We start from the raw sequence: 12462 nt of genomic DNA, 5'->3' as shown, positions 1-12462 counted from the left end.
ATCAACTTCATAGTCATCCTCACAGAAGTATTCAGAGTGCTATTACATTAGAGAATGTTTTCACTTTAGGTCATACTTTCTTTATTCAAAATAGAATGAATTATGGGTAAAATGAGCCTGGGAGATTTGGGGGAAGAGGTACACCCATGTCCTGGAAATGCCACCTTTGAGGAAGGTACAGTGGAGAGAACAATAAAAGAGAAATATCTGTAAGCCCCATGCCTGTTGCGTCAGGACCACTGCTGCTTGTCTAGGTCTTGCTCCTATTCTAAGAAGCATACTCTTGTATTTGTGCTCTAATTAAACTCTCTTTTGACTGTTTAGTTTATTACCATGTTACATTAGAATTATTTTTTTCAGGAGCACAAGGATAAATAATGCCTCCCAGGTCAAAGTCAGAGGAAACTGTAGATATCCCCCACAGAATGAAAGAAACATGAAATAACTGCTGAAGGAAGATGGCCTAAGAAACACTGAAGAGAGGTGGCCTAAGAAAGAAACAGCATGTATTGTCAATGGTAAGCCCACAAGAGCATAGATGGTGCTAGTTCATGCCCCAGTGCTGGACATGGAGCCCAGGTTTTAATGTCAGCCCTGCTTGGTTCTGGTCTTCCTTTGATGCCACTCTCTCCAACTATACTACATTTCCTCCTTGGAAAACGAGAATGTTTGCCTGGAAGCTTTATGTATGAGCAACGTATAACTTGCTTTTGATTTTTAATGTGCAGGTCTTGCTTAAAAAGAAAATTATCTTGCATCCTAGTGAGCTTCAGCTGTCAACTTGATGCAGCCCTGAGAGCCTGTGGGAGTCCCAATTGTGGGACTGCCTCCATCTGCCTGGCCTATAAGACTAAGTTTGTGGGGATTTTCTTGATTGCTTATTGATAGAGAGCTTATCCCACAGTGGGTGGTGCCTAGATAAGTGGAACAAAACTATAAAAGAAAGCTAAGTGAACAAGACAGAGATAGCCAGACAGTAAACAGCATTCCTTCATGGTTCCTAACTCCAAGTTCCTGCTCGATTTCTCTCAAAGATAAACTTTGACCGGGAAGTTTAATATTAAATAAACTTTTTCTCTCCAGATTCCTTTTGTTCATGTTGTTCATGATAGCCACAAAAAGATAAACTACAATAGAAATGTGTGCCAGCAGTGAAGTTTCAGAGGGAAGTTTGAGAGTTCATCAAAGACTCTATCAAGGTGATTAAAATAATATATTTGATTTAAGAATCTATAAGTAAAACTCTCTGTGCTTGAGTGAAACAATAAACACTGGTCACCTGAGAATGAAAAAAGAACTGTGATTAATAAAATGTTGATGGATCATTTAGACTGAAATCTGCAAAGTCAGAGGCAGATGTGGACAGGACTCAAGCCTATGAGATAAGCTGTGTGTGCTGTAAAAGGCAGTGATCCAAGAGTGATCCAAGCCCTTTAGCCCCCAGAAGATCATCACTGAGTTCCAAACCTCAAGGCCTAAACCTTGAGCTATTTACACTACAGGCTTTTTGCCCTGTTTTTACTGCAACCGAAATGGTTCTTCTCTCCTGTTTTCTTGCTTCCTTGTTTTTCCTTGTTTGGTTGTTGTTGTTTTATTTGTTTTTGTTTTTTTTTTTGTTTGTTTTTTTATTTTAACTTTACAGAATCCCACAGTTAGAATAGCATGGACTCTTAAATCATTGGAATTTTTTTAAGACAGTGGGATTTTAAAGTTGTACTGTATTCCATACTATAAATGTGAGATTTTAGGGAAGACAAAAAAGGGAAAGTTAGGGTTTAAGGTAACATACTGGTATGGCAAGTTGACAAGGAATTGAATCTCCTAGTTAGTTTCCACATCAACTTGACACAGCCCTAAATTATCTGAGATGGTCCCAGTTGGAGGTCTGCCTCAATCAGATTGGCCTGTGGGAATATCTGTAAGACATTTTCATAATGGCTAATTAATTTAGAAGGACTTAGCCCACTGAAGGTGTCATTATCTGAGACAGGTAGCCCTGGACTGTTTAAGAAAGGTAGTGGAGCAAGCCAAGAGTAGACAGCAGGGAGCATTCCTCAGTGCTTCCTACCTGAGTTCCAACCTCATTTCCTTCACAGATGGACTTTGATCTGGAAGTGTAAGATGAAATAAAAGAGTTTCCTCCCATAGTTGCTTTTGATCATTTTTTTTATCACAACAGCAGAAAACCACAGTAAAATACCTTGAGTCTGAACAATGTTAAGACTATGGTGACATTTAAATTTTGAATGAGCATATTTTTCATTATGAAACCATATGACCTTTCAGTGGAATGTCATGCTTTAGATCTCGCCTATCCTCTACAGCTTCCTGTTTTCAGTACTTTGTTTCCCGTTGAGCACTGTGATGTCTTGGAAGAGGTCATAGAACCTCAGATATAGGCCCATGGAGCAAGTCACTGAAGGGGATTCAAACCTCAAGCTCCCATTCTGCCACCAGTTTCTGGTCTACTACAATGTGAGGAATCTTGTTCCAAATGCCATGAACACTATCATGTGTTGCTTGCCTGTCATGATGAAATTATGAGCCAAAATAAATATTTTCTTGATTAAGTTGTTCCTGTCAGGTATTTTGGTCACAGTAACATGAAAGTAACTAATGCCAGTACCAGAAAGATCCCTTTACAATACATCTGTTCTATGAGCCTAACATAATTCTCACAAGTACTTTGTATACGCTCCAAGCCTACTGAGTTCCCGTAGTTTTAAAAACTGTTTCCCTGAACTTATCTATTCTCCCTTTCCTTGTCGTAAAATGGAACAAATAAATTTCTGAATTATGTTGATCTATAAGTTCTCCCAATCCTTTAATACATTCCTCCTTTATAAATTAGGAAAACTGTCGACTTAAAGGGTACTATCTGCATTTAGTCCTGCATCCCCTAATATTTAGCATATCTTGTTCTCATTTTTTTGTTATCCTCTACCCACATGCACAGTTGGTTACATATGCACATATATAATTAGCTATATTCTGATTAAAGAAAACATGGTTTATTTGTGTCTGAGATTGTGTAAATGCAAGTAACAGGCATAAATTATGAAAGAGGTTATAAAGCTAATTATTTTTCTAGCTCTAATTCTGCCACAAACTTTTTTTACTTTGGATGGTTAATAACAACATAAAATATATTTGTCACTAAAACTATGAAATTTAAAATGAAGCTTCACAGCTTCCATGTTGAAGACAGTTCTAACAGTATATAAGTTCATTGCTTGTATAGTTTCAAGAGTAGTAAATTTTGATGTGTGATATTTTTATTTGCAAGCTTTTTAATGTAAAGTTTATAAGAACAAAGCTACTACCATCTACTTATATAAATTATATAAGTTTATATAAAAGTCAGTTAAAATCCAAGAACATCTCTCTAAATTAAATCAGCAAATCTGAGAACATGTTCAGCATTGGTTGAGATTAGGAAAAGACACACAAACCACAATATGATTATCTATTCCAGTTATTAGGATAGCTATAATAAAATATGGACAAAAAGGAAACTGTAACTTAAATAGGCTATCAATACCCATAAACACCATAAAGGTACTGTGAAAAAGGTTTGAAAGTTCCTCAGAAGAACCAAATAAGCCAATCATAAAGACCAACAATCAGACTCCTGGATTCTCATGCCCACTGCAAGCTCAATTCCATATAAAAATGAAGACACCATTATAGAAGTATCATTCATAATATACAAACAGTAGATACAATTCAAGTATTGTTCAACCAATAAATATATAATGAAATGTAATATCCACACAACAGATTATTATTTAGACCTAAAAGACATGTTGTAGCACTAAATATTAGAAAAGTTCCTTCAAATCATTTTCTACATACCGGAAAGCCCTGAACAAAATGTAAGCCTCTGTCCTCTAAAAGCTTGCAGGAAACTAGGAAACAAAGGAATTTCCTTATTGATAAAAAAAAATATCTAAGAGAAACTCTAAATCTAACAGCAAACACAATATTGAAAAATTTCATGCTTGCCCCTGTTATCAGCAAAAAGTTAACAATATCCATTTGAAATAAAACAAGGTTCTCTTCTAGGTCCCAGCCAATGCAATAGAACAAAAACAAAAACAACAAAACAAATGAACAAACAAAAGGGGAAAAAGGCATTTTAAATGGAAGAAAAAACAAAGTTTACAGAAATAAAATACTATATTGAGAACATTAATCATTAATTTGCTCAATTACTAATAAACTATTTGAAATAATAAGGCGAATGAAGACAAATGATAGAAGGCCATTATATTCAAATATACTGTATTTCTAAGAACCAACTCTTAAGAGGGTTTTTAATATTTATAATAGCATCAAGAAAAACAAACTACCTGTGATAGTCAACCTTATTTGTCATTTGACTGGGTTTAGAGTCAGCTAGAAGATTGTTGAGGCAATAGCACAGGTAAATGTTTAGAGAGCACTGATTGCTAAGGGAAAATGACCACACTACAATGGACAATAGCATTCCTCTGTGCTGTAGGCACAGACATAATAAAAGATGGAAAGGTGAAAGCCAGCCTAGGGCTGATGTTCTCCTTGGATCTCATGGAGACTATAAAGAAGCACCTCCAAGTCATACTTTCACCAATCTGATATTCTACATGACAAGTCTAAAAAGCATGGTGCCGACTGACCATGGACTATATATCCTTTGATCATAGGAGCCCAAAAAAAGATTTCTCTTTTAAAGTTGTTTCCAGTTTCCATCAGATATTTGGTCACAGTGATAAACCTAACTAATATAGGCAAACATATGGATATACAGAAGTAGGGTCATGTTTATAATTCAGTCTGACTTTGTAGACTGAGGTCTGTTCAATAATTTGGAAGTTTGGAGAAATAGGCTATAAGGTTTTACATGCTGTAAGCAGAGCTTAACAGGTGGTTCTGCTGGGAGTTCAGAAGACTGGAACATGGTGCAAGACAGTAAAGACAACTCAAGAGGCTTTCAGAGAACAAAGACTTACCTGGGAATTGGACTAGAAGTCATCTGTGTTATATTTGCCCAGAGAAATTGGCAACATTTTGTCTGTCTTAAGATTTTTGTAGGAGTTACTATTAGATAGTCCCAACTCTGAAGTGATATAAGAGGAGGGAAGGCTGGGGAGGGAAGTCACCGCCCAGCAGCTAGGATGGTAACCACCAGCATCACTCACTGCTGGTGACTACATGCTTGGGTTTGCACACTTTCTGAATCTATGCTATAGTTTTATAGCATATGCTAACTGATTCTTACTCGTCACTTTAAACTTTTAAGTCTACAACACTCTTGCTGGTAAAACAATTTACAAAATAGAAAAATTAGTGTTCCTAAAGAAACATGAAAAACAAATAAGCTTTTCCTAAGAGATCATTAGAAAGTACATTACCTGTCACCAACTTTTTTTTTGTATTCAAAGTATGTTCAACAAGAAAAAAATAATAAACCATTATATCCACTCCTTGGGGCAGAAGATAAGAAAAGGGCCAGTCATAGAAAAGTAAACTGCTAGATCAGAAGCTCCAGTTACACAGCTACAATCCAAAACATTTCTAGAGCCACCAGCTTGGCATCACATTTACTTTAGGTTTCTGGCCTCCAGAACTGTGAGAAAATAAGCTATTTTAAGGCATATATTTTCATAGCAGTCCTGGGAAACTAATATGAATGATATAACAGAAGACTTAAAATTCCTGTCCTAAGTCTACTCACTGGTGAGTACTTCCAGGCCCCACCTGCTAACAGATCCAAAAGCACTGAGGGAACAGCTCAGTGCAGAGCACTTCCCTAGGATGCCCATGATCCTCAGTGCAGCACAACAACAGTAACAACAACAACAAATGATACCAATTCAATAAACAAAACTAAATGTTCCAAAATGTTCTTCTTAAAGCATGCATTTTACAACTGACCTATACCTGTAACAAATAAACCAAGTATCCTAGCAAAAGAGAAAGAGAAATAAATCACATAACAAAAGCATGTCTACATGTAAATACTTGACCAAAGCTAATCCAGAAGGCATGTTTGTACTTGTATTCAGAATCTGTGGGTACTTTTAACCTTGACTCACAAGTAGAAGGGAGAAAAATAGGACCAAAGGAAGAAAGAAGGCCTAAACTACATGTGTTATTTGATTTTTTGAAACAAGAAGAACCTAAAATGCAGAAATTATTAAATGGAGGAAGTCATAGTATCTACCATTTATATTTTCTTCTGTTGCTAAATGAGGGGAGTCATATTGTCTTCTACTTAATTTTTTTTCTGTTAGTCTTAAATATTTTGTAATTAAAAGTTTCTAATGGTAACATGAGAGTGTCTGATTGGGTAAAGTATGAAGGGTTTAGATGGGTGGAGCCTGGAAATGTTTGCTGTATGCTGTCATTAGCTTGAGTTAGGGAATGAGGGAAAATAAATAGAGATGAAAAGTCAGAATTACATAAAATTTACCAAAACTAGCAGTAAAAAATGTTCTCCACTTTCCTTGGTCATCTACTTAAGCTCTACATTATTTTCTTCCTTCTTATAAAAAACTGTGAATGTTGAATAAAAGGCACAAAGTTGAAACTGCAAAAGTGCCCCTTTCCAAAGGCAAGTGTTCAATACTAAAAAATGTAAAGAAAACTTAGAGGATGTAATTCTTTAAGTAGTCTTTTAAAACATGTGACTTAGCATTGTGTGTCATTCCTGAAATGTCCTTGAGAAAGTCATGCTTTTCTTCTAGCAATATATTTTCTCACATGTCACGTGGCTTTGTTAGACAACACAAAATGCTGTGTGATATAGTCCAATTTTTTCTGCCTTCTGTGTTTTGCTCTAGTCTTGACTATGATACATGTCACACCTACCAGGTCACCCCTAATACCAGGCTGAGGAAAGCAGTAGACATGAGAAGAAGAGAGAGGAACTTTGGTAAGAACAACTCTTCATAGCATTCATTGCCCATGACTATCACAAACAGGATGCAATAAATAACCAGTAAGAGAACAGACAGGTCAACTCAAAATGCTCATACATATCAAAGGAAGCTATTAAACAGTGTAAGAGACAACTAATGGAATGGAAGAATGTACATAAAGTATATATTAAATAAAGGGTTAGTATCAACATATGTAAGGAATAAAAAAACTCAACAGCAAAAAAAATCCCTAATTTTAAAATGGGGCAAAAGAAAATGCAAATAATAAAATACTACCTCAAATGAGTCAAAATAGAAAAAGATATTTTTATGGACCAGAATATTGATAAATAGGAATCATTCAATGCTGATAATGGGAATGTAAAATCACTACCATTATAAAAATAGCATGAAGAATCCTCAAATAACTAAAAATATAACTTCCATATATCCCATTCCAAGATATATACTCCAATGCTATAAAATCTATATATGGAAGACAAATCTACAAACCCATATTCAATGCAACATTATTCTCAGTCAACAAGACAGGGAATCAACCTAAGTGTCCATCACTGGAAGAACATTGACTTTAGATTGCACTAAACATTTGAGACATGGTTAAAATGAAGGAAAACCTAGCATTTGCAAAATATGCATGAGTCTGGAGGGAATTATACTAACTGTAATAAACCAGGTACAGAAAGACCAACACTGTGTGTGATCTTACCTGTAAATAAAATCTTTTAAAAAGTTAACTCACAAAAACACAAAGCACAATGCTGGCTGTCAGGGACCTGGGAATGATGAATGGGGATATAGAGATTTTGGTTAACTGCCAGGAATCTGGGTGTGACAAAAAGGAATATAGAGATATTGGTTAAAAGGAACGAAGCTTCAGACAGGATAAGTAAGTTCTGGGGACACAGCACATGGCATGGTAATTATAGCTAATAAATGTGTTGTAAACTTGAAACTTCCTAACAAAAAATTCTTAAATGTTTTCAATACAAAATAATGTCATGTGATAGATGTGTTAAACTGCTTGATCTAATCACTTCATAAGGTATACATATATCAAAACATCATTGTTATGGTTTAAATAAAAAATATTTCCCCACTTGTTCATGTGTCTGAACACTTGGCTTCCATTTGGCAATGTTGTTTTGGAGGCTATGGTGCCTCTAGGACACAAGCTTTGGCTAGCAGATGTAGGCCATTCAGGGCAGGTTATAGTCTGACCCCGCTTCTGATCCTCTGTCTGCTTCTTGATCTGCCAAGATATGAATTGCCCTCAAGGAAAGCTCCTGAATCATGGGCAAAGCCACCTCTACTTCCACACTTTACTCACCATGGTGGACTTATATACCCCTGATACTGTGAGCCAAAATAATCCTTTTGGGATGGTTCCTTATAACCTCATGTGTTTAAATACTTGGTCTCCAATTGTGGCAGTGCCTACAAGTGTCTGGGTGGTGGAACCTGGGGACGAAGCCTTGACAGAGGAAGTACAACACTGGGGCAGACATAAGGAGCTTATGGGCTCATTCCATTTCCTCTTCACTCTCTGCTTCATGTTCACAGATGACAATGTGATCAGCCATTTTCCAGCTCTTACCACCACATTATCCTTGACTACAGCCATGCCTTCACCACCATGACAGATTCCAACCCTGTCAAGCCATAACCTAGTATAAACTTTCTGACCCTCACAGTGTTTTTGAGCAGGGTATTTTATCACAGCATCATCAAAGCACCTGCACTTCTCTACTCTAATTGCTTCTGCCGGGTCATAGAAAGATAAGGAAACACAACCACTTCATACACTGTAAGCATACATGTTTTTATTTGCCATTTTAAAACAAGAGAATGTTGTCTGATACATATACAAGAGAATATTACTCCACAATTTAGAGAAACAACCCACTAAAACATGCAACGTTATTGAATCACCAAGTCATGACCAGCAAAAGACACCTGGCGTAAAATATTACAGCATCTCTCCAATATAAAGTTCTAGTTCCCACAAACTAATCTCAAATTGAGAAATCAGAATATCAGTTTCTTCCCAATAAGGAACATGGGAGAACTTCATACAGTGATTGATATATATTTCTAAATATTGATCTGGGTAATGATGACATGAATGTGTGAACTTGCCAAAATCCACTGGTAGTTAAAAGATAATTGAAATAAAGAATTTCCTATAATAAAATGAACTATAAGACTATCCAGTAGCCAATTTTATTATAAATTTTGGATCTTGGCTTAAAAAGTTAACTATAAAAATAATTTTTGTGATAACTTGGAAAACCTAAATATATACACAATATCAAGATATTAGTTACCATTAATTACCCCAATGTTTATAATGGAATTGTGGTTATGGACAAATACCCTCATAGAGCATGTGTGTTGAAATATTTAGGCATATAATGATATCAGAAATTTTCTTTCAAATTGTTAATGCAACATATGTTGCAAATATACATGCTCATATACACAGACAAATCAAATTAACATACACAGGTCATAAACAAGAGTTACTCATTAAAGTGTTCTTCCTATTACTCTGTATGATTGAAATTTCAAATTTAAACAGCCAGGGAGAAAGCAAGACAGTAAGTGCTCTTCACAGGTGCAGAGAGATCTCTAGGATATATTAAATAAAGTGCAGTTTATATTTTGCAATATACTGCCTAGTGTGCAAGAAAACAAATATATGTGCTTTGTTTGAGAGTGTGTCTCTGTTTATATAATTACAATGGTTACCCAGAGCCATGAATAGGTGTGTATTTGTTTATATCCCGACAATGGCAATGGTTACCTATAGTTATGAGTAAAAGCAAAAAAAAAAAAAAAAAAAAAAAAAAAACTGGTTTAACATAGAGCTTCTCATATTACAGTTTTGACCTTTATATAATGTCAATGTATAAAACATTAAACAAAGAATTACAACTGGAAAGACATTTAAAATATTTGTGGTCCTATGACTTTTCGCTTCAATTAAAACCAAATTAATCTTATTTAACTTGTATGCTTACTAATGGTCCTTTTTGCTCCTTCTTAACATGAGAAACATTTAAAAGGCTTTTGCTGGTTAGAAACTATAGCACAAAGAATAGGTAAAGAGGTGAAATGTCTTAGAAGATTTGAAGAACTATAAAATATAACTCAAATGTTTATTAAAGTAGGAATATTTGCGCCAGGATACTTCAGCGATACCGCTAACCTTTCTCTTCAGCAAACCGGATGCTAAGAAAGCAGCATAGTGGAAAAAAAAGTCGCTGACTCCCTTGGGCTACAATCACAACAAACTACTTCCTCTCAGCAAAAGATTGGCAACCAGGGCAGCCAGCCTGTTAGGCAACCGCAGTCTGCCAAGCTGCAAAACCATTGGTTACAGAGAGAGGACCAGCAGCCAATAGCAAAGCTATAGACTGAAGCTCATTGTTTTACTAACTGCTCTGAGTTTAGCATATTTAGAAAGCATTATGCATTATTTTGGTAAACTAATCTTACTTTGCAAAAAAAAAACATTCCCAAAAAAGTTAACTTGTGATGCAAACACAGAGGGCTAGGGACAGTAGTGTCTGAATAAAAATCCCTGTGTCCTGAAGTTTGAGTCCCTGAAACTTGCAAGCACTCCACCCCTGCGGCACTCTGCCCCACCCAAGCTTCTTCTTAAGACTGGGGAATATAACAACAACAACAAAGATCTGAAAGAATTGCGTGACTTTTATGATGGTTTAAGTTCAGTGCTACTGCAGCCTTAGGGAGAGGAAAGGAAAGCTAGAGAGAAGTGGGTGCTGCAAGCTTGGGGTAAGTGCAGAGAAAAGCTTAGTTTGGAGGCCAAAAGGGGAAAAAAAAAAAGACTGGAAATGTGTACGGCTATCCCTACTAATGCTGTGATATCCCTACTAAGGCTGCGTCTTAATGAGGGCACTTCAAGGATAACGGCATGAAAACCAGGGAAATAAATTGAAGAGGTTCTCCTAGAATGCGGAGTTCTCTAAGGGGAGAAGAGAGGTCTTTTGGGAATGACATTGAAGGACTTCAAAAATCTCAGGAGACTCTGCAGCTATCAAAAGTAATGGCGGGGGGGGGGGGGCTTCTCAACACCTGGAAAGACCTCGGCCTCTCACTGGAGGGCAGATGGGGCTCCCCACTTCAGCTAGATCTACTGAAAAAGGCTGAACAGTCCCGTTCAAAGAATGTTTAGTGTAACAAGCTCCAAGTAGCAGCTGTCCGGAAAAGCTGACCAGGTCCCTGGGAGGATTGGAAGGATGCTAAAGTCAGGAGTGTTTAGGGACTGGGGGGTAGAGGGGAGGAGCTGAAGTGGCTTCTGAAGAGTTTGGGTTTGTTCTGAGAGGAGAAACTAAGAAAACTTGGTGCAATGACGTCACAAGTAAGTTGTTTTTGGAGTTGGGGACTCCTCCATGACCGAAAAGGCGTTCCTACTCTAAGCTTGGGAAAGGATCTGAAAGCCTGAAGCGATTGGGCGGAAATGCCACACACCCGCAGACTGGAGCAAGGGTTCAGGAGTCCCTCACCAGAAGAGGCATAAAGCTGAATTCAAAGGGAACTACTGCCCCGGGAGCGGAACTCCAAGTGGCGTGGAAGAGATCCGAAAGCACTCCAACTGGAAGTTGGGGTGAGGCCCTCACGAGGCTGGAGTGGGAAGGCACTGGAGATCTCCAGGGGTCCCCAGGGCCGGGGTCGGGCGGCGGACTTGGAGGCTGAGGCGGGACAGGGCCGGTACTCACAGAGCGGATCTCCAGCGCCAGGGCGCATTGCAGCGCCTTCACCTTCGGCATCCGCGCAGGGTGGGACGGCGGGGAGGGACCCCGGCCTCCGGCCCGACTACGGCGGGAAGACGCGGGGTGGGACGGGGACGGGGAGGAGATGAGGTGGCGGCGGAGGTGGCAGCTGTGGCCCCCAGGCCGGGGCCCGCGGTCCAGCCTGGGTCCCGCCCGAACAGCAGCTGAGCGCGGGGCGCGGACTCGTTGTCATGGCAGCCTGGAGGGGCGGGGCCGGAAGAGCCACGCCGAGGCGGGACACGCCAGAGCCAGAGGCAGTGGGCGGGGCCTGGAGTGTGACGGGCAGGGTGGGGCGGGGTGGGGCGGGGCGGCTCTTCTGTGATGTCAAGCTGCGAATGCAAATCCTAGAAAGGGAACAGCTGTGCTTTGGGCCTCAGCTCAGAACTGGGAACCCTGGGTTCCAAAGTGGTGATGGCACCAGGAGCAAGTGGCGTCAGCCTGTGGCTTCAGTTTTCCTAACCATTCTATAATTAGTAATCTTCCTTGAGTTTGAAGTTACAAAACCAATTATAAGATATAGGGAATTATCGCCCAAGACAAAGGCAAAAATGGGGCTGGAACCCGGGATCTCTCAAGTAAAATTCCAGATGCCTTCTGGAATCACCATTATGGTCCTCTTATTAGTCACTTGTTTTGTGATTCTCTTTCAGTGTGCCAGTTTCCCTTCAGGACTTCCTGTCTAGGTCACCACTACAGGAATCTCAAAGTCTATTGTCAAGACTGAACTCTCAATAACAGAC

At 38.6% G+C, this 12462-nt stretch overlaps 1 protein-coding gene across 1 annotated transcript in view; it reads right to left on the bottom strand.

Moving 5' to 3' along the window:
* The window catches only part of SPATA6 (spermatogenesis associated 6), a 101620-nt gene extending 89751 nt beyond the window's left edge, over positions 1-11869 (bottom strand). The window contains exon 1 of the mRNA XM_080922146.1: positions 11669-11869. Within this exon, the coding sequence (XP_080778272.1) occupies positions 11669-11719 (51 nt within the window). The 5' untranslated portion in view covers positions 11720-11869. The remainder of the gene's footprint in view (positions 1-11668) is intronic.
* Positions 11870-12462: the final 593 nt, after the last annotated feature.

Source organism: Micromys minutus, assembly GCF_963924665.1.
Source record: "Micromys minutus genome assembly, chromosome: 9".
Classification (NCBI taxonomy): Eukaryota; Metazoa; Chordata; class Mammalia; order Rodentia; family Muridae; genus Micromys; species Micromys minutus.
The sequence above is the reverse complement of the archived record's forward strand: the minus strand, read 5'-3'. Positions and strand labels throughout refer to the sequence as shown.